The sequence below is a fragment of the Rosa rugosa genome, chromosome 1, assembly GCF_958449725.1.
Source record: "Rosa rugosa chromosome 1, drRosRugo1.1, whole genome shotgun sequence".
Taxonomy (NCBI): Eukaryota; Viridiplantae; Streptophyta; class Magnoliopsida; order Rosales; family Rosaceae; genus Rosa; species Rosa rugosa.
This window is the reverse complement of record NC_084820.1, coordinates 1,780,605-1,801,610: the sequence shown is the minus strand read 5'-3', so window position 1 is coordinate 1,801,610 and position 21,006 is coordinate 1,780,605. Positions and strand designations below refer to the sequence as shown.

The following is a 21,006-nucleotide window of genomic DNA, read 5'->3' as shown; positions in this document are numbered from 1 at the left end:
TGTTTTTTCCCACAGGGTTTTATTACTTGGCAAGGTTTTTAACGAGGCAATTTCGAAGCGCACGGCCTAGACAATGCTATTAAACATGAAATATCCAAGGGGGAGTGTTGTAGTATACATGAATCATATTGTAGTATATATGAGTCATAGTATAAATGTCTATATCATGTATAAATAGGCACTTGAGTGTATAGATAAGGTACTTGAGTGTATAATATAGGTATAGAGACTTGTGTGACAAGCTTTATGCCAAAGGGCAACAAGCATGGCAATTATCATCATCACAGCTACCATGATTGAGCTGCAGCTGTAAATCAAGTTGATACCAAGCTTGAGATTATCTTTGAGCTTTCACACTTATAATGTATTCCTATAAATACCCTCTTGTATGAGATGAATAAACACACATGAATCTCCATTCTCTCTGCAATATTACTCTCTCTACATTCCTGTTAATTTACGTTTTTCCTCAAACAGAGGATTCATTAACTTGTGAATTACATGCGTGATATGATCAGAAAGGTTGGACTTCATATAGGTTTCTGCAGATGATGAGTTATGGAATATTCAAGAGTCAACTGCACAGAGACTACAAACAGAAAAAACAAAGGTATGTATATGTGCCATGCATGCTTGTTGAGCCAGCAGTGAAAAAGGTTAGTGCTCTTGATGCAGTAAAAAAAAGGTAATTTATTGGCTTGAAGAAATTAGGATAATGTTTCACTCACTTTTTTTTTTTTTTTTCTTTCCTTTTTAAAAAGAAGATCAAATGATTTCACTCCTACCCCCATGGTGACTCACTCTTATTTAATAGCCTGTGATTATGATCACAGGGGTTTGACTCATTTGAAAAGTTCCATGGTGTTTACACAATTTATTTCTAGATGATAAAGGTACAGAGAAGTGAAATTTAGATCTTCACTGTTTCGAGTGCTATTTCTCCTCTCTGATAGCATTCGTAGTTGATGCGACCATAATTCTTGACATTTTTGTATACTCTTGGCCTTGTCTCATCTATCAGTTTCTCCACTGGACTAATCTCAGTTTCAGGATCTGGTTCATTAAACAAGGCCACAGATAGCCTCATCCTTTCTGGATTTGTCACCACCCTGTGCATTGGGCTCTTGAATACACCATTACTCATAATCTGCATTAGGAATTCAATATAAAATTGATTACGAAATTCATGATTGGATTTGAAAACAATGAAATACATTGGACTAATTGAAGTGATGAGTCATTTCACTTTACCTGCATTTGATCACCAAGATTAACAACTATAGCATGAGGCACGATGGGGACTCTAACCCATTTGTCATCTACCAAAACTTGAAGACCTTCAACTTCTTTGTCTTGCAACAGAACTGTCACTCCTGACCTATCTGTATGTGGCTTCACACCAAGAACCTGATCGGATCTTGAACACGGCGGATAGAAGTTGAATCTTGCTTGCATCAGAGCTCTCTCTCCAAGCAGCTTATCTGAAAAGCTGTCCTCTTCCAAATTCAACGATTTCGCCATGGCCTTAAAAAGAACACCCATCATGAACTTTACCTTTGTTGCATATTCATGTACAACCTCTCTGCACAAAATACACAACAGTACTTCTAGTATCAATGAATGTACTAAAAATTAAATTCTGTAGCACATTATCTAGTCAATTTTTGAAGTTATGTACCCAAAACCATTTGGATTTTCTGGCCAGAGATCGAGCCTTCTATGATCTTCAGGGAATACATGAAGAATTAGGCGGTAGGACCAATCAAGAACTTGCTTCTCTGAGACAATGATATCCTCCCCATATCCTTCACGGCCACCATAAATTTCTCTGGAGTACTTTTGCTTCTCTTCCACTGGAAGTTCAAAGAATTGTGTCGCAGCTTTGCGTACCTTGTCCAGAAAGGAACTTGATATCCCATGACCAATTGCCTAACAACCAAAGAAATGAGAAAACCAAGTTCAACAAATTAACACAATGCACAATTTCATAAACATAAATATTACTCATCGTATAGTTGGTTCGATAGAAATATATCATATATATAAACATAGATATGTAACCTGAAAGCAGCCTGATGAGGTGAGAGCTGTTCTAAGTTTGTCTAGTTCGATCTTCGCTTGCTTAGAATCAATTGATGATGGGGAGAAGAGACTGACATCAATGATGGGGATTTGACCCAATTCTGGGGAAGACTCTATAGCTCCAAACTTGCTTTCTTTAACAATATACTGAGGGGGAGGTTCCTCACCTTTGATGCTCATCTCTTGGACGTACGCTCATGGACAACTTCACTGTGCCTAACAACAATATCAGAAAAATATTCTTTAAATTTTAAATCACCAAGACAGATACTATATATATAAGAAGCAATCGGTTTTCTCATTCTAACATCAGTAACATGAGAACCATGAATGGTTATGCAATCTTAATGAGGAAATAGGCACCATTGATACATAGGATGATTAGTCGGAGTATAGTTGAACAAAACAAGAATAGTATAGTAGTTGAACAACATAAACACCCAAAACAACGATCAAGTCTGGAATCACCCAAACAAGTTGTGGTGAAATCAATCTTAAATCGATTGAATTGAACAAATTGAACCACATACTTAAAATTTCTTTAGAAGAAGACTACACACCTAGCCTCGACGTGTCGCACTGACGGTTCGACTTGGAGAAAATACAACAACAAACAAGTGCCGAGTGAGGTCTGAGGTCAGAGCGACTCATTTAATATGGTTTACAACTCATAAAGTGCATAGATGAGCTAGGTACCCAAGTTGAGAAGTAATGCATTTAAATGGAAAGACGTGTTGTATCATATATGCAAAATATGATATTTTGCGTAACTAGATGATGTTTTAACTTGATTCCGAAAACAATCTTTCTCACAAAAAAAAAAAAAAAAAAAAAAAAAAAAACAAGAGTCTGAAAACAATGAAATTGGTTCTTGAATTAGGTGGGGTGGGAAAGTGAAGGCCATGCGTCAATCCCACTACAAATTGAATTGAGACGTTTGAATTTGGATTTTGCCGTTTAAAGACTCATATTCAATGCAACAGTCCAACTGCAAAGTAAATAAGATTAGATATTGTTGTAGTATATATGAATCATGATGTATATATGAGTCATAGTATAAATGTCTATATCATGTATACAATAGGTACTTGAGTGTATAATGTAGGTATAGAGACTTGTATGACAAGCTTTATGCCAAAGGGCAACAAGCATGGCAATTGTGATCATTGCAGCCACCATGTGGAGCTGCAGCCCTCAATCAACTAAGAGAAGATTGTTATCATTTTGAGTTTCTCTTAGAGCATTCACATTAGCTTTGTATTTCTATATAAACCCTCCATTGTGAGATGAATAAACACAATTCAGATTCATTACTCTCTCTCTCTGTTAATTTTCGTTTTCCTTAAACAGATATATAGATTTAGAGTGACAATTGGGCTTCTTAAAGCCCAGATTGATTGGATTGCTTCTTCTTAATGTGATAGCATTGGGCCCAATAAGGTGCAACAAGTGTCCACTGAAGACCAGCCACTACCACCATTGATCCTGAAAGAAACAACTTTTGGTTTTGTTCTCCGGATCCATTACTTCAGATTCCAGCCCAGTCATTGGTATCAGTCTAATCCTCACCTCAGAAAATGGGCTAGGGAACTCAAAGCAGCTCCTGTGGTTGCTTCCAGGTACCTCATCTTCATGATTTGTTTGAAGTTTGAAAGTGGTTAAAGTTTACAGTTCCATGTTGCTATAGTGCTACATTGTGTTTAGGATTGAAGGCAGTATTTGTCTAGCAGGATTTGAAATTAGGATTTTAGGGTCCAAGAATTATCTTGTTCCTGCTGTTATCAATTCAAAGTTCTTAATACAATGTTTGTACTTGGAGTGTGATCAGGTATTTTGGGAAAAACCCTATCCTCTTTATAAAATCACAAATTAATGATATGAGTTATGACTGATTGGAAAGGGGATCGTCTACAGTACATTAATGTACCGATACATCAAGTAGACTAGTTCAATACAGAGGTAGACTAGCTCAGTAGACATGCATAGAGTTAGTCTACCCTTGTACCGAGCTAGTCTACCTCTATATTGAACCTAGTCTACTTGATGTATCGGTACATTAATGTACTGAAGTATTTTCCATTGGAAATACTCTAATTTTGTTGTAGAGAGATTTTAATCAAATATGCTACCAAGATAAGATGATGAATGTTTGCTTAAAGGCCATGAAAAAGTCACTAAAACTGGAAGAGGATGATATCTTCACGAATCTTTTTGGAGACCAAGCTGTGATGCTAGCAAGATATAACTTCTACCCCAACTTGTCCCAGACCGAATTCGTTTCTTGGCTTCGGATAAATCAGTAGTCACTGTCCTCTTGCAAGACCAAGATCGAATCGGGTCTGGATCCTTCTGACTACTGGTGATGTTGTATCTTTATTAGACTAGTAGACGTGGAACTCCAAATTGCTGATGTATTATTTCCTGCTTTTTGTTTCCATCAATATGAAGCATTTCCTGACACAATTTTTGGTGTCTAGTAATCGCTTGCTTGGTTTGAATGACAGATTATGCTTCTCCAATTCTATCTTCATCCCATTAGAACTGAATTAAGATAAATTAGAAGAATTAATCTACTTGGGATTCATGCCACTATCTTCTCAGCAATAAAACTTGAAGTTATTCATCTTTTGGTACAAGCCATAAGAGATGCATAATCATGGTTATATAATTGCTGCTTCAATTGGTCTTCTTCCCTGCTGGTAGTACTCGAGAAAGATGCCACCGTAGTTTTTAATCTTTCTGTACAACCTTGGCCTTGACTCATTGATGAGGCTTTCAAAGGGTTCAATATCTGTCTCTGAATCCGGGACACAAAACGTAGCCAAAGAAATCCTCTCCTTTTCGGCATTTGTCACTACCTTGTGCACTGGGCTCTTGAACAGTCCATTAGTCAATATCTGTGCATCACAAAGAACAGGTTTTGATGGCAATTAGTTGGTCTTAGCCAAAACATTGAGATACAAAGACATTTTAAAGCTTTAGTTACCTCTGCTTGATCACCAACATTAATTAGAAGTGCCTCGGGAACAATTGGAGCTCTAAACCATTGACCATCTTTCAGAAATTGAAGACCTTCCACTTCTTTATCTTGCAACAGAAGGGTGATTATTGTTCCATCTGCATGTGGCTTGACACCTAGTACGCGATCAGGCCTTGAACAAGGAGGATAGAAGTTAAACCTAGCATCCATTTTCCTTTGTTCTCCATACTTGTCCAGAAAGCAATCTTCCTCCAAATTTAATGACCGCGCCATGCCCTTAAGGACAGTTTCTGTTATGACCTGTAACTTACTGGTATATTGGTCTAGAGTATCCCTGCAGTGTACATCATTTATAGGATGAAAAACCATCTTTCAATAGCTTGATAAAAATGGGAGTTCTAAGTTCTGACCATATATGTTACCTAAAAGATTTGGGATTTTCAGGCCAAAACTTGAGCTTGCGCTTGTCTGGTGGATAGACAGTAAGGTATAGTCTATCAGTCCAATCAAGTGTTTGCTGCTCTGAAAAAACCATGTCATTCCCATATCCTTCAATGTTGTCGACTGGCCTCAAATATTTCTGCTTCTCTTCCAGTGGAAGTGCAAAAAACTGTTTCGTGATTTCACGGACTTTGTCAAGGAATTCAGGAGTCATTCCATGGTTTATTACCTGCAAAATACAATAAGCAGCCTCAAATTTGTTATACATAGTAAGTCAACCATCACAGAAGTTGGTATTAGATTTCTAACTTGTAAGAGATTCTCAAGTTGTTTGAATTCATACCTGAAAGCAACCCCATGTGGTAAGAGCTGATCTGAGTTTGTCAAATTCTTCCATACTGAATGAGGAAGGTGCGAGGAGACCAAGATCAATAACTGGAACATCCATCAACTCAACAGAAGCATTTGGAAGTGGGATTCCATCTTTGAGAATATATTTCTGTGGCACCAGTACTTCTCCTTCAGTGAGCTGCTCTTGCACAGTTTTGGTTGCTAATAACTCGACCTTGGCAGGAGTGGAAGATTCAGCCATGTCTTTCTTTCTGTGTGGATGTTGTAAAGGTTTTTTGTAGATTTAGCTGCTAATTGCTGAGTGCTCTTATGATAACTTCATAAGCAAATGACAGAAGAATTGGACTTTATTGTATTCAGATGAGAGAGAGAGAGAGAGAGAGAGAGGGTGATATCATAGGCCAAGAAAAAAAGAAACCGAGTCAATCCTATTTTAATATGTTGAATCTTGGTAGGCAGTCAAAATATGCAACTATGCATAATGTAGATGTCTTTCTGGTTCTGGCATATCCTATTGCTAGTCTCAGTGTCTAAAATTAAAGAAAACTTCATATAGGTTTCTGCAGATGATGAGTTATGGAATATTCAAGAGTCAACTGCACAGAGACTACAAACAGAAAAAACAAAGGTATATGTGCCATGCATGTTTGTTGAGCCAGCAGTGAAAAAGGTTAGTGCTCTTGATGCAGTGAAAAAAAAAGTAATTTATTGGCTTGAAGAAATCAGGACAATGTTTCACTCACTCTGATCACAGGGGTTTGACTCATTTGAAAAGTTCCATGGTGTTTACACAATTTATTTCTACATGATAAAGGTACAGAGAAGTGAAATTTAGATCTTCACTGTTTCGGGTGCTATTTCTCCTCTCTGAGAGCATTCGTAGTTGATGTGACCATATTTCTTGTTTCTTGACATTTTTGTATACTCTTGGCCTTGTCTCATCTATCAGTTTCTCCACTGGACTAATCTCAGTTTCAGGATCTGGTTCATTAAACAAGGCCACAGATAGCCTCATCCTTTCTGGATTTGTCACCACCCTGTGCATTGGGCTCTTGAATACACCATTACTCATAATCTGCATTAGGAATTCATATAGTATAAAATTGATTACGAAATTCAAGATTGGATTTGAAAACAATGAAATACATTGGACTAATTGAAGTGATGATCGAGTCATTGCATAATCTGCATTAGGAATTCATATTACTCATAATCTGCATTAGGAATTCATATAGTATAAAATTGATTACGAAATTCATGATTGGATTTGAAAACAATGAAATACATTGGACTAATTGAAGTGATGAGTCATTTTATTTTACCTGCATTTGATCACCAAGATTAACAACTATAGCATGAGGCACGATGGGGACTCTAGCCCATTTGTCATCTACCAAAACTTGAAGACCTTCAACTTCTTTGTCTTGCAACAAAACTGTCACTCCTGACCTATCTGTATGTGGCTTCACACCAAGAACCTGATCGGATCTTGAACACGGCGGATAGAAGTTGAATCTTGCTTGCATCAGAGCTCTCTCTCCAAGCAGCTTATCTGAAAAGCTGTTCTCTTCCAAATTCAACGATTTCGCCATGGCCTTAAAAAGAACACCCATCATGAACTTTACCTTTGTTGCATATTCATGTACAACCTCTCTGCACAAAATACACAACAGTACTTCTAGTATCAATGAATGTACAAAAAATTAAATTCTGTAGCACATTTCTAGTCAATTTTTGAAGTTATGTACCCAAAATCATTTGGATTTTCTGGCCAGAGATCGAGCCTTCTATGATCTTCAGGGAATACATGAAGAATTAGGCGGTAGGACCAATCAAGAACTTGCTTCTCTGAGACAATGACATCCTCCCCATATCCTTCACGGCCACCATAAATTTCCCTGGAGTACTTTTGCTTCTCTTCCACTGGAAGTTCAAAGAATTGTGTCGCAGCTTCGCGTACCTTGTCCAGAAAGGAACCTGAAATCCCATGACCTATTGCCTGAAAACCCAAGTAGGAGAATTGTGTCGCAGCTCCCCATATCCTTCACGGCCACATAAATTTCCCTGGAGTACTTTTGCTTCTCTTCCACTGGAAGTTCAAAGAATTGTGTCGCAGCTTCGCGTACCTTGTCCAGAAAGGAACCTGAAATCCCATGACCTATTGCCTGAAAACCCAAGTAGGAGAAAAACAAAGTTCAACAAATTAAGACAGTGCACAAAGAAAGACAAATATAACTTGTGATATATCTAAAATGTTCACCTGGTCACTTGATGAACACTAGACAAAATTTATGTAAAATAATGTAAAACCTGAATGCAGCCTGATGAGCTGAGAGCAGTTCTGAGTTTGTTCAGTTCGATCTCTGCTTCCTTGGTATGAATTGATGATGGGGAGAAGAGGCTGACATCGATGGTGGGGATTTGACTCAATTCTGGGTGAGACTCTATAGCTCCAAACTTGCTTTCTTTAACAATATACTGAGGGGGAGGTTCCTCACCTTTGATGCTCATCTCTTGGACACTCATGGACAACTTCACTGTGCCTAACAACAATATCAGAAATGTTGTAGTATATATGACTCATCATGTTGTATATATGAGTCATAGTATAAATGTCTATATCATGTATACAATAGGTACTTGAGTGTATAGATAAGGTACTTGAGTGTATAATGTAGGTATAGAGACTTGTGTGTCAAGCTTTATGCCAAAAGGCAACAAGCATGGCAATTATCATCATCACAGCCACCATGTGGAGCTGCAGCTGTAAATCAAGTTGATATCAAGCTTGAGTTTATCTTTGAGCTTTCACACTACAAATGTACTCCTATAAATACACTCCTTTGGGAGATGAATAATACACATGAATCTCCATTCTCTCTGAATTATTACTCTCTCTATATTCCTGTCAATTTATGCTTGTCCTCAAACAAGAAAAATATTCTTTAAATTTGAAATCACCAAGACAGATACTATATAAGAAGCAATCTGTTTTCATTCTAACATCAGTAACATGAACCATGAATGGATATGCAATCTTAATGAGGAAATTGGCACCATTGATACATAGCAACAAAACATGATTAGTCAGAGTATAGTTGAACAGAACAAGCATAGTATAGTTGAACAACAAAAACACCCAAAACAACGATCAAGTCTGGAATCACCCAAACACCACAAATTGAAATCAATCTTAAATCCTAAAATTTTCTCCAAATTAAATTGATTGAATTGAACAAATTGAAACACATACTCAAAATTTCTTTGGAAGAAGAAGAGTAGAAGAAGACTACACACCAGGTGACCAGGACGTGTCGCACTGACGGTTCGACTTGGGAGAAAATACAACAAGTGCCGAGTGAGGTCTGAGCGACTCATTTAATATGGTTTACAACGCATCTAGTGCATGGATGAGCGTTACGTTAGATACCCAATTTGAGAAGTAATGCATTTAAATGGAAAGATGTGTTGTATCATATATGCAAAATATGATATTTTGCGTAACTAAATGGAGGAAACATCATCTTTTAACTTGATTTCGAAAATAATGAAATTGGTTTTTTTTTTTTTTTTTTTTGAAAGAGGGCCAGTACGGCTGTTTTTAAGCCTTGATCATTAATGAAACTGCAAAATACACGGGGGGAAAGTGAAGGCCATGTGTCAACCCTACTAAAATTAAGTGGGAAAGTGAAGGTCATGCGTCAATCCCACTACAATTGAGACATCTGAATTTGGATTTTGCCGTTTAAAGACTCATATTCAATACAACAGCCCAACTGCAAAGTAAATAAGATTAAATATATAGATTTAGAGTGGTAATTGGGCTTCTTAAAGCCCAGATTGATTGGATTGCTTCTTAATGTAACAGCATTGGTACCTCAAGTCGTCTTCATGATATGTTGCTTGAAGTTTGATTGTGGTTAAAATAAGATTTACAATTCCATGTTGCTAAAGTGCTACATTGTGTTTAGGATTGAAGCCTTGAAGGTAGTATTTGTCTAGCAGGATTTGAAATTAGGATTTTAGGGCCCAAGAATCATCTTGTTCCTCCTTTTATCAATTCCAAGTTCTTAATTAGATACATTATGTACTTTGAGTGTGATCAGGTATTTTGGGAAAACCCTCTAGCCTCTTTATAAAATCACAGATTAATGACTTGGGTTATGACTGATTGGAAATACCCTAGTTTTGTTGCAGAGAGATTTTAATCAAATATGCTACCAAGATAAGGTGATGAATGTTTGCTTAAAGGCCATGGAGAAGTCACTAAAACTGGAAGAGGATGATATCTTCTTGCATCATTTTGGAGACCAAGGTCTGGAATTGGTAAATGCTATGATTCATAAAAGAGAGTATCAGAATTCAAAAACTATGATAATGATCACAATTTAGCTTTTAGAAATATATTTTTTTTAATGAGAAGATGTTATACAGAGAAGGTAAAATTACATCTTTACTGTTTCAAGTGATATTTCTCCTCTCCGATAGCACTTGTAGTTGATCCGACCGTAATTCTTGACATTTTTGTACAACCTTGGCCTTGTTTCATGATGTATCAAGCTCTTGAGCTAATCTCAGTTTCAGGATCTGGTAAGTTAAACATGGCTACAGATAGTCTCAACTTTTCTGTATTTGTCATCACCCTATGCATTGCACTCTTGAATATTCCATTACTCATAATCTGCAACATGAATTCATATAGTATGAAAATCGATTAACAAATTTCAGATTGGATTTGAAAGCAATGAAAATACATTTAAGTGATGAGTATATTTATGTACCTGCATCTGATCCCCGAGATTAATAACTAGTGCATGAGGCAGTATGGGTACTCTGACCCAATTATCATCTACCAAAACTTGAAGACCTTCCACTTCTCTGTCTTGCAACAGTACTGTTATTCCGGACCCATCTGTATGTGGCTTCACACCAAACACCTGATCGGCTCTTGAACACCGTGGATAGAAGTTGAATCTTGCTGTCATCAGAGCTTGCTCTCCAAACAGCTGCTTTGCAAAGCTTTTCTCTTCTAATTAAATTCAAAGATTTTGCCATGGCCTTAAAGAGAACACCCATCATAAACTTTTATCTCTATTGCATATTCATCTAGCACCTTTCTGCAGAAAGTAAACAAAGTAACTGTTTCAATAACAGAACAAATTCTGTAATGCAGTATCAAGTCAATCTTTAAAGTTACATATACCTAAAGTTGTCTGGACTTTCTGGCCAAAGATTAAGGCTTCTTTTATGTTCTGGGAATACTCGAAGAGTTAGACGGTAGCACCAGTCAAGAACTTGCTTCTCTGTGACTTTAACATCATTCCCATGTCCTTCAGTGCCATGAGCTGCCTCGAAGTCCTTTTGCTTCTCGTCTGCTGGAAGTGCAAAGAACTGTGTTCCAGCTTCACGTACCTTGTCAAGAAAGGATGAACTTGCAATCCCATGACCAACTGCCTGACAGCCAAAAATAATGAGAAAACAACCTTCATTCAAGAAACTAAAACTCAGAAAGCTCATTGATAGAACTTTATATAACCTGGAAGCAGCCTTATCTAAGTTTCTCAAGTTCATTCTTCGCTTGCTTAGAATCGAGTGATGATGAGGAGAAGAGATTGATATCAATGATGGGGATCTGACTTAGTGATGGGGAAGAATCTATAGCTCCAAAGATGCCTTGTTTAACAATATGCTCGGGGGGTGGTTCATCACCATTGATGGACATTTCTTCGACACTCATGGACAACTTCACCAAGCCATTAACAGCCCGAATTAATAGAGTATGTTTGTCAGTGATATTCCAATAGGGTTGATATAGAATAAAAAATAATACACAAATATTCCAATGGGAATGTTAAAAAATTGAAGCTAACTTGGAATGTTATTAAATTTCTAAGATTATAATCATATAGCACTAGCAGGACAACTAGAAACAGCAAATTAAGCTGGCCACAGTGTCTTGCTTGTTGTTATCTTTTGAAGAAGCCTTTTGGGATATTATAGTCATCACATTCACCGTAGCTTGTTACTAGTCTCAACAACTTTGCTAGCTAGCTTCAATATCTCTCTATCTAGGTTTACAACCTAGCTTGTCTCTGAAATGGATCTTCCCCACTTGCTTGACTCCAAGTCTGCTCTCTTTAGCATTATATTCAGCGGTGGTTCATCACCATTCAGTGTTTGAAGTTACATGTATGACATGTACCTAAAATCATGTGGCTTTACTCATCAAAGACTAAGCCTTCTCTGATCTTCTAGGAATACTCGAAGGAAATTCACTTAGTAATAAGAAAATGAGGTAGAGTCTTTCTTGGGGCATAAGCCATTATTAAAATTTAAGGGACTTTTGCAGATAATGATTAATGAGTAATGGAATATTCAAGAGTCCAGTGCACAGAGTCACTACAAACACAGAAAAAATTAAGGTATATCTGTCGCCATTCTTATTGAGCCAGCAGCTGAAGAAGAAATTGTTCTTGGTAGACGAGAAAAGACCAAGTCCTTTTAACTATCAAAGTTATCAGAAAGGGTTAATGCCTCGTGATGCAGTAAAAATGTAATCTTTCATTCTGCTCCATCGCAGAGGATGTTAGAATTGGCTTGAACAAATAAGGACAGCGTTTCATCAGTGGAATTTCTTAGTGCTTAATTAATTGATACGAATGATGAAAGGAAATACCAGAATTCATAGCCTATGATTATGATCACAGGGGTTGCAGTTACTTTTTTAAGTTCCATAGTCTTGACACAATAAAAATAAATATACAGAGAAGAAAACTTAGATCTTCATTGTTTCGAGTGCTATTTCTCCTCTCTGATAGCATTCATAGTTGATTCGACCATAATTCTTGACATTTTTGTATACTCTTGGCCTCATCTCATCTATCAGTTCCTCCACTGGACTAATCTCAATTTCAGGATCTGGTTCATTAAACAAGGCCACAGATAGTCTCATCCTTTCAAAATTGGTCACAACCCTGTGCATTGGGCTCTTGAATATACCATTACTCATAATCTGCAGCAGGAATACATATGCAATCAAAACTCGTTACAAAATGTCACATTGGATTTGAAAGCAAAGAAGTACATTGAAGTAATAATAGGTATATTATATACCTGCATCTGATCACCAAGGTTAACAACTATAGCATGAGGCACAATGGGGACTTTAACCCATTTGCCTTCCACCAAAATTTGAAGACCTTCTACTTCTTTGTCTTGCAACAGCACTGTTATTCCTGATCCATCTGTATGTGGTTTCACACCAAGCACCTGATCGGCTCTTGAGCACTGTGGATAGAAGTTGAATCTTGCTGTCATGAGAGCTTGCTCTCCAAAGAGCTGATTTGCAAAGCTGTTCTCTTCCAAATTCAACGATTTCGCCATGGCCTTAAACAGAACACCCATCATAGACCTTACCTTTGTTGCATATTCACGTAACACCTCACTGCAGAAAATCAACAAAGTAACTGCTTCAATTAGAGAAAAATAAAATCTATAATGCATATTCATGTGACAATCTTTAAAGTTAATGTACCCAAAGTTGTTTGGATTTTCTGGCCAAAGATCTAGGCATCTTTGATCTTCTGGAAATACTCGAAGAGTTAGACGGTAGGCCCAGTCAAGAACTTGCTCCTCTGAGACTTTGACATCATGACCATATCCTTCAGTTCGATGAGCTACTTTGAAGTGCTTTTGCTTCTCTTCCAGTGGATTTTTTTGCTTCTCTTCCTCTGGCAGTGCAAAGAATTGTGTTGCAGCTTCGCGTAACTTGTCAAGAAAGGAACTTGAAATCCCATGACCAATTGCCTGAAAACCAAAGAAATGAGAAAAACAACTTCAAGAAGCCAACACAATGCACAAAGATAAATATTAGTCATTATGTAGTATTTAGAATTTTAGATAGCAATTATATATTGATAACCTGGAAGCAGCCTGATGAGCTGAGTGCTGATCTAAGTTTCTCAAGTTCGTTCTCCGCTTGCTCAGAATCATGTGATGATGTGGAGTAGAGATTGATATCAATGATAGGGATTTGGCCTATTTCTGGAGAAGAGTCTATAGCTCCAAAGATGCCTTCTCTAACAATATATTCAGGGGGTGGTTCATCACCATTGATAGACATTTCTTGGACACTCATGCACAACTTCACCGAGTCATTATCATCATCAAGTCGAGCCATGTTTCTGAGTTTCTCTGTGATATTCCGACTCCCCTAGACTAGCTCTTATAAAGAATCGTACTATCGCACTAGGATTAATAAAAAATATAAAAAATTTATAAGCAAAGTATAGTCCACTAGGATTAATAAAAAAAATGAAAAAATAATTATTTATACACAAAGTATAGTCCACTAGGATTAATAAAAAATAATTATTTATACACAAAGTATAGTCCAGTAGGATTAATAAAAAAATAATTATTTATACCAAAGTATAGTCTACTAGGAGTCTAGGATTAATAAAAAAATAAATAAAAAATAATTATTTATACACAAAGTATAGTCTACTAAGATTAATAAAAAATTAACCACGTGATTAACCACGTGGTGTGGTGTGCTGGTCGAACGGCCTAGTCTGGAACCCCCAGGTCTAGCGTTCGAATCTCAACTTCATCCTCTGGCCAGCAGATTTGAGGGACCCTTTGGGTTTGTGCGTCTGCGGTGCAGTGGATTAGTACGTCTGACTTTCGTCGCAATGACGATGCAGGTGCTGGGATACCATTGCATGGGTGTGTGAGTTACTAACCTAACTTCCCGATCAAAAAAAAGATTAATAAAAAATTTTAAAAAAAATTATAGGTAAAGTTTCCTCCCTAATATTAATGTTCATATTGATAAAATAATTTTGGTTTCACATCCAAAATCAATTAATAATGGATAGAGTTAAGGGCCAATGATAAAAGAGTTCATTTTGAAGTGCCTTATTATAATTCAGGTGACACAAAATACCCCATGATAATTAAGGTCACTCCTTAGCAATCTAACACTACAAATGACAAAAATTACAACTCATGCCATCGTCTCCTTCTTCCCCGGTCCATTTCAGAATATAATTAACCCTTCCCTCTTTCTCTCTCAACTGACCTCACCGTCGTGGTCCAAACCTGATCGCTCACCGACATGCCCCCACCCAGCGACGGAGCTCCACGTGCCGTAACCAAAATCCCCGGCGATGGAATCAGACCGCTAGTCACGAACGCTGTCGAGAAGGTGATGGAGGCGATGCAGGCCGGTCTACTTCGAGAAGTACGATGTCACCGGCGACATGCCGAGGGTGCCGGAGGAGGTGATTGAGTCGATCAGGAAGAACAAGATGTGTCTGAAAGGTGGGCTGGCGACGCCGATGGGCGGCGGCGTTAGCTCGCTGAACATGCAGCTCCGGCGAGATCTCGATCTCTATGCTTCGTTGGTCAACTACTTCAATCTGTGTGGCTTACAGACCAAGCATGGCAACGTCGACATTCTAGTGATCAGGGAGAACACCGAGGGTGAGTACTCGGGGCTCGAGCACGAGATCATTCCTGGAGTTGTTGAAAGCCTTAAAGGTATAAACAATGCAATTCTGAAATGTAAAATTCGTTATTAACTGTAAAATTCATGATGTTCAGTCAGTTTTGGAGGAGCAGATAATATATCTTTTTCGTTTGTGATTATTATGAACTTAATTAGTTTAATTTTTTTTATTGTAGAATCTGTTTAGAGGAGGTATTGGTATCAGTTGTTGTGTTTGATTGTCTCTATAATTTTATCCAAATTCAAAACGATGGTTTTATCTTGTGATTTTCATGCTAGATGTAGAGGTTTTGTTGTAATTGCTTTGTCCAAAATAAGGATTTTCATATAGATAAATCTTGTGTGTTCGGAGAAGTTTAGCAACAAGCAATCTTTTTACTTTGATGAATTGTGTATGCATATATAATTGGTTTGCTTTGATCTTGGCATGCTTTGATCTTATTTTTCTGAAGAGCTCTTTTGTTATTCGGGTTTTGTGGTTTTATGGCTTTACAAATGTCTATAGTCATGATATTATGTACTTCACAGTATGTTTCTATATCTTGGATAGTTCAGTTAACACTTAAGTATGCTTACTGAAGTTAGATGGCTTTACATATCTGACCAGGTGTGGGATAGGATCGCTCTAGGTCTAGCCTCTCAGTATGGAGTATGCTTACTACATATTCAAATCTTGCCTCGTAATAGAAGATCTGCTGCTTCAGAGAAGGTGGAAGATATAGGTAACTTGAAAACTGAGCAGCATAAAAGGAAGCAACATGGATAGGAGTCAAAGGTGGAGAAGAAAGAGCAGAAGGTATGGACCTGCTATTTGTTTTAGCTCATCTTGGACATGATATTTTATTCATCTTGCCTTACCATTAAAGATTACTAGCTATGCCAGCTTATGATAATGAAAATCTAAAAACTGTCATTGTAAGAGTAAACTGTGAGCATAAAACTTGCATTCAAATATCTGATAGCTACTGATTTTGGCATTTGATAATTCCAGGAATTGTACATTCTGTTTTGTAGTTGTGTTGGTAAATTTCCGTTGGTTATTTGATGATAACTTGAATATATCTGAGTGTAAGCAGCTGTCAAAGGAGTAAAGACGTGAGGCATGGCACGCTAAAAAGAAATTGAAAAAGGGACTTTACAAGGGTGAAGTGCAGCATTCTCAGAGAGTAGCTGCTATATCTGGCTCTTCTTCCAAACGTCTGATATGATTGTGCTAATCATCAAATGGTAATGGGAATAGAATCACCGTTGCTTTAAAATCAAATTGGTAATTGAATATACTTAGTATGCTTTATATTGATCGGCTTGTTTACATGTTTTCTTCTAGGTGAAACTTAAGAGTGCATTGGATTTTTGTCAAGAAGTGTGGCATCCCCTCAGCTTTTATGGTTTGAAGCACGTATATGTCATCAGTTTTGAGAGAATGGATACTAGTTGGTTTAAAACAACATAGAATCAAGTCAAATCTATGTTTATGATGTTGTGGGCATGTCATAATATATAGGATATATGTTGAGTAGTTCTTTAGAATCATATCTAGTGTGGCTAGAGCTTGAAGATAATGAACTGTCTCTCTTCAACATATTTCATTTCTTTTTTTTTTTGGATATTTCTAATGTAGTCATTAGGTTATTTTTCTTTTTTCTTTTTTCACAATGATAGTTGAACTTCTAATTCTTTACCCCTGCACTTCTATTCTCATTTATTTACACCTGTATATGCACTCCATGATGTATTTGCTTCCTTTCTCAAAGTAAGTTGGGCTTGGATGCTTGCCTTGGTATAAGAAATGTAGCAACTCTCGATTATGTCCAATTTTGGTCATAAGTCAATAGTCAAGTCATTGACCAAGTCATTGTCAATCATAAGTCACTGGTCAAGTCATTGTTATGTTCATGTCACTGGCCAGGTCAAATTTCATGTCACTGCCCAAGTCACATTGCATGTCACTGTTATACACATATCACTGATCAAGTTACTGACAAAGTCACTGACCATGTTATTGTTATACACGTCACTGACCATGTCACTGTCAATTCTTGACCAAGTTACTGGTCATGTCATAGGCTATGTAACTGACCAAACGACTGTTAACCTCAAGTCACTGACAAAATCACTGACCATGTCATTGTTATACACATCACATAGCCATTTATATGGAAATAATGAATGTGTGTGATGCTGTTTAGGTTGTATGCTTTACTAAAATGGAAGTGTTGCTATTTCACATACATACTTTATAGGATCATATAATGAAACTGACTAGTGAGGTCACTGGCTCGGTCACTAGACAAGTCATTGGCCAGAGAAGTCACTGGAAAAGGTCAAATCCTTCGCAACTTGTGTTAACCTCATGTCACAAATTATGTAAATGGTCATGTAACTGACCATGTCGCTTACAATGTATGTAACTGACCATGTAACTGATTATGTAACTGATCATGTCACAGATTATGTAACTGATCATGTAACTGACCATGTCACTTACAATGTATGTAACTGACCATGTAACTGATTATGTAACTGATCATGTCACTTACAATGTATGTGACTGACCATGTAACTGAACATGTAACTGATTATGTCACTTACAATGTATGTGACTGACCATGTAACTGATCATGTCACTGACGTTGTCATTGACTTAGCCTGTGAGGCTGTGACTTCACTGGCCAAGTTACTGGTTACTGTTATACACGTCTCTGACCATGTCAGTATCAATTCCTAGTCATGTCACTGTCAATTCTTGGCCAATTTCCTGGCCATGTCACTGGCTATGTTACTGCCAAGTTATTGTTAACCTCAAGTCATCGATAAAGTCACTGATCATGTCACTAGCCAAGTTGCATGTCACTTACCATGTCATTGTCATACACGTCCCTGACCATGATATTGTCAAATGAGCATGATCGAAGGTCAAAGTCATGTATTTTGACAGTCGCATAACTATCATAAAATAAATAAATAAGAAAAACTAGCTGTGCGAGCAAGCATTGCTCTGTGGAGAATACATCTGCCATGAAAAGCAAGCACGATACATTAGAGAAAAGTAAACTGAAACCTAGATGCAAAATTGAGCTCTATAGTCAGTAAAGAAAGACGACATTTTATCTATTAATAAACTATTGGGACACATGGCTTGGCTTCAACATCTTGTTGTACTCCTGAATGATAAAGAACAACTTGTGCATCATACAATTTATACAAAAAATTCCACAATGAGGCGTTCTTGGTTTCAGCTCCAGCAATTTCTGACATATACCATCTGCAAAAGAATGACGAGCATTTCAGTGTAACCCAGACCTAACTGAACATCATTTTCTACTAGTAGCAAGTCATACTATTCACACAGTTAGCCCTCAATTCCCTTATAGTCACCCTAGTATTAGTTTCCAGGTTCCAACTACAGAAGGCTGTGTATCTAGCACTGCATATGTGGGTTTTAATACAAAGTTATTATTTGGCCTACATACTAGATGAAGCTCTACAGCTTTCTAAATTTCCAGAAAATTTAAAAGGAAAGATATATGGCTTCATTGAATTTATGGTCCAGAAGCTTCACTCTCACAGGAAGAAACACAGATGGGTATACTTGGATAACAGCTAGGAACTAATGGAGTGTAAGGCAACATTAACAAACATAAACCCAGATCTAAACCTGAAAGGCATCAATCTTAGATGCAAAATTCCAAAAAAGAGTGGTTTTCCTCGTAAAAGTATTTCCCCTCGAGCCACATATGGAATCGTCTTGCCCACGCACCCTTTATCCTAACATCACTCATGTTTCTGGATACATAAATTCAAAGAAAATAAAAGCAACATCAAGAATCCCCACCTCACAAGTGAGCCAATCCTTGACCTTTAGGAAAAATCCATTTTCCCTTGGCACCTGAGCCGATCCTTGACCAACCATGTAAACTGTAAGCATCAACAAGATCAGTTTTTGAATAAAAACACCACAACATTTAAACTGTAAGTATCACATATTAGGTACAATTCAACAAATCTCAATTGCAAAGCAGTAGCCATACATCCGTGTGTGCATGTGCACATCGGCAATACATGAAACATGCAAGTTTTCAAAAAAAAAACATGAAACATGCCCAGGTACTTAATGCTGTGATGTTATTTCATTATGCTAAAACCAGATCCTTCATTAAATTCTCAGTAATCTTAACAGTTCATTAAAAACACCACAACATTTAAACTGTAAGTATCACATATTAGGTACAATTCAACAAATCTCAATTGCAAAGCAGTAGCCATACATCCGTGTGTGCATGTGCACATCGTCAATCCATGAAACATGCAAGTTTTCAAAAAAAAAAAAAAAACATGAAACATGAAACATGCCCAGGTACTTAATGCTGTGATGTTATTTCATTATGCTAAAACCAGATCCTTCATTAAATTCTCAGTAATCTTAATAGTTCATTTTGCCTCTATAAATGAAATACACATGGCAAACATTAAAAAATTCTAATGAAAATCCCAAAGGATATGACCAACATACTGTGGCTTCATCAAGCAGTAACAAGTCAGGCTCTATAAAGAGCGCACGAGCAAGAGCTATTCTCATTCTCCATCAAAGCCAGCATAAACAATCAGCTACAACTACAATAACCAAAATTTTGAAGATCCTTGAAACTCAACTCTCGCTAGTCAAAAATGCAAGTCAAAACCAATAACTAAAGCTAACTTCTTCACTACTAAACCAGCAGACTACAACCACCGCCAAAATTTCCTTGCTTTAATTCCAGGCCATCCAAACAGAAACAAGAACAGAAATTGAAAATGTAAATCGAATTCATCCAAACTCACTCGAATCAGCACCCGAACCCATCAAAAGACCTGACGATTTAATTATCTTCAACTTTCAGACTCGTGAAGCTTGAAGAACCAAGTACAATGATCCATTAGACCATTCTACTTGTCAATTTAAAAAACTGTAAATTGCCAAACAAAGCTTAGATCTATTCCTTCTTAAACAGATCTATCCATTCTCATCAAAATTGCTACTTAAAGCACAACACTATCCATTAGATTTGTTCACCATCACTCAATTCTATCACATACTAAATCTTGACCAAAACACCTCGATAGGAAAAAAAAAAAAAAAAAAAAAAAAAAACCAGGCCAGAATATGAAACTGAAAATTGAAGGAGTTACCGAAATTGCGAACGACGATGCAATGCCAAGTAGGTCCGCACCTCGAATCGAACTCCTTCCGCCACGTCCTTCTCTACGCTATGAGTCTCAAATGCCGGAACAAAACCCTAATTCTGTAAGCGAAAAACCTATTTTCGAATCAAATCCAGTGATTAACACAACAAACGCGCTTACCGGTGGAGGTGGTGACAGCCAGCGAGGGTTTCGACTCGTTGAAATTTAGCTTCGTCGGCCCAGTCCCTGGAACACTTCTCTTGGCGTCTTGGCTCATTTCGCGGTCTTCTGCTTCTGATTGTGGATAACAAATCAGAGGCGCTACAGTAGAAGCCGATATCGGCTTCGCCATCAGTGATGAAAACGAAGAGATCGGAGTAAGCTCCGGTGCGGTCTGTGTCTTCGTGGAGGAAGAGAAGAAGAAGAGAGAGAGATGGCTTCATGGGCAGACTGGGAATCAAAAAAACTAAAAACTGAC

General features: G+C 37.4%; 3 protein-coding genes, 1 long non-coding RNA gene and 2 pseudogenes across 7 annotated transcripts; 1 reads left to right on the top strand and 5 right to left on the bottom strand.

The window, feature by feature from the left end:
- Positions 1-521: 521 nt before the first annotated feature.
- LOC133726938 (codeine O-demethylase-like) lies at positions 522-2,772 on the bottom strand. Of its 4 annotated transcripts, none has more exons than XM_062154579.1 (5): positions 2,613-2,693; positions 2,062-2,298; positions 1,679-1,929; positions 1,252-1,582; positions 522-1,147 (listed from the first exon to the last, which is right to left on the bottom strand). In XM_062154579.1, exons 2-5 carry the CDS (start codon positions 2,260-2,262, stop codon positions 911-913), a joined length of 1,020 nt encoding a protein of 339 aa, XP_062010563.1. In that variant the 5' UTR covers positions 2,263-2,298; positions 2,613-2,693; the 3' UTR covers positions 522-910. The 4 variants fall into 4 exon arrangements, with proteins under 4 accessions (XP_062010563.1, XP_062010562.1, XP_062010560.1 ...); XM_062154578.1 differs by lacking the exon at positions 2,613-2,693 and adding an exon at positions 2,446-2,576; XM_062154576.1 differs by lacking the exon at positions 2,613-2,693 and adding an exon at positions 2,391-2,533.
- A 1,314-nt stretch (positions 2,773-4,086) lies between these two features.
- On the bottom strand, positions 4,087-6,209 carry LOC133709486 (protein SRG1-like). Its single transcript, XM_062135259.1, has 4 exons — positions 5,847-6,209; positions 5,485-5,732; positions 5,069-5,396; positions 4,087-4,979 (listed from the first exon to the last, which is right to left on the bottom strand). The coding sequence occupies exons 1-4, from the start codon at positions 6,093-6,095 to the stop codon at positions 4,743-4,745; spliced, it is 1,062 nt and encodes a 353-aa protein (XP_061991243.1). The 5' UTR covers positions 6,096-6,209; the 3' UTR covers positions 4,087-4,742.
- A 262-nt stretch (positions 6,210-6,471) lies between these two features.
- Positions 6,472-8,876, bottom strand: LOC133726880 (codeine O-demethylase-like; annotated as a pseudogene).
- Positions 8,877-10,178: 1,302 nt separating this feature from the next.
- On the bottom strand, positions 10,179-12,589 carry LOC133726879 (protein SRG1-like; annotated as a pseudogene).
- On the bottom strand, positions 12,528-14,061 carry LOC133727236 (protein SRG1-like). The gene is made up of 4 exons (XM_062154844.1): positions 13,776-14,061; positions 13,389-13,660; positions 12,968-13,298; positions 12,528-12,866 (listed from the first exon to the last, which is right to left on the bottom strand). Exons 1-4 carry the CDS (start codon positions 14,031-14,033, stop codon positions 12,630-12,632), a joined length of 1,098 nt encoding a protein of 365 aa, XP_062010828.1. The 5' UTR covers positions 14,034-14,061; the 3' UTR covers positions 12,528-12,629.
- Positions 14,062-15,923: 1,862 nt separating this feature from the next.
- On the top strand, positions 15,924-17,047 carry LOC133711725 (uncharacterized). Its single transcript, XR_009847084.1, has 3 exons — positions 15,924-16,161; positions 16,442-16,592; positions 16,693-17,047. It is a non-coding gene; the product is annotated as an uncharacterized LOC133711725 (long non-coding RNA).
- The last annotated feature ends 3,959 nt before the right edge of the window (positions 17,048-21,006 follow it).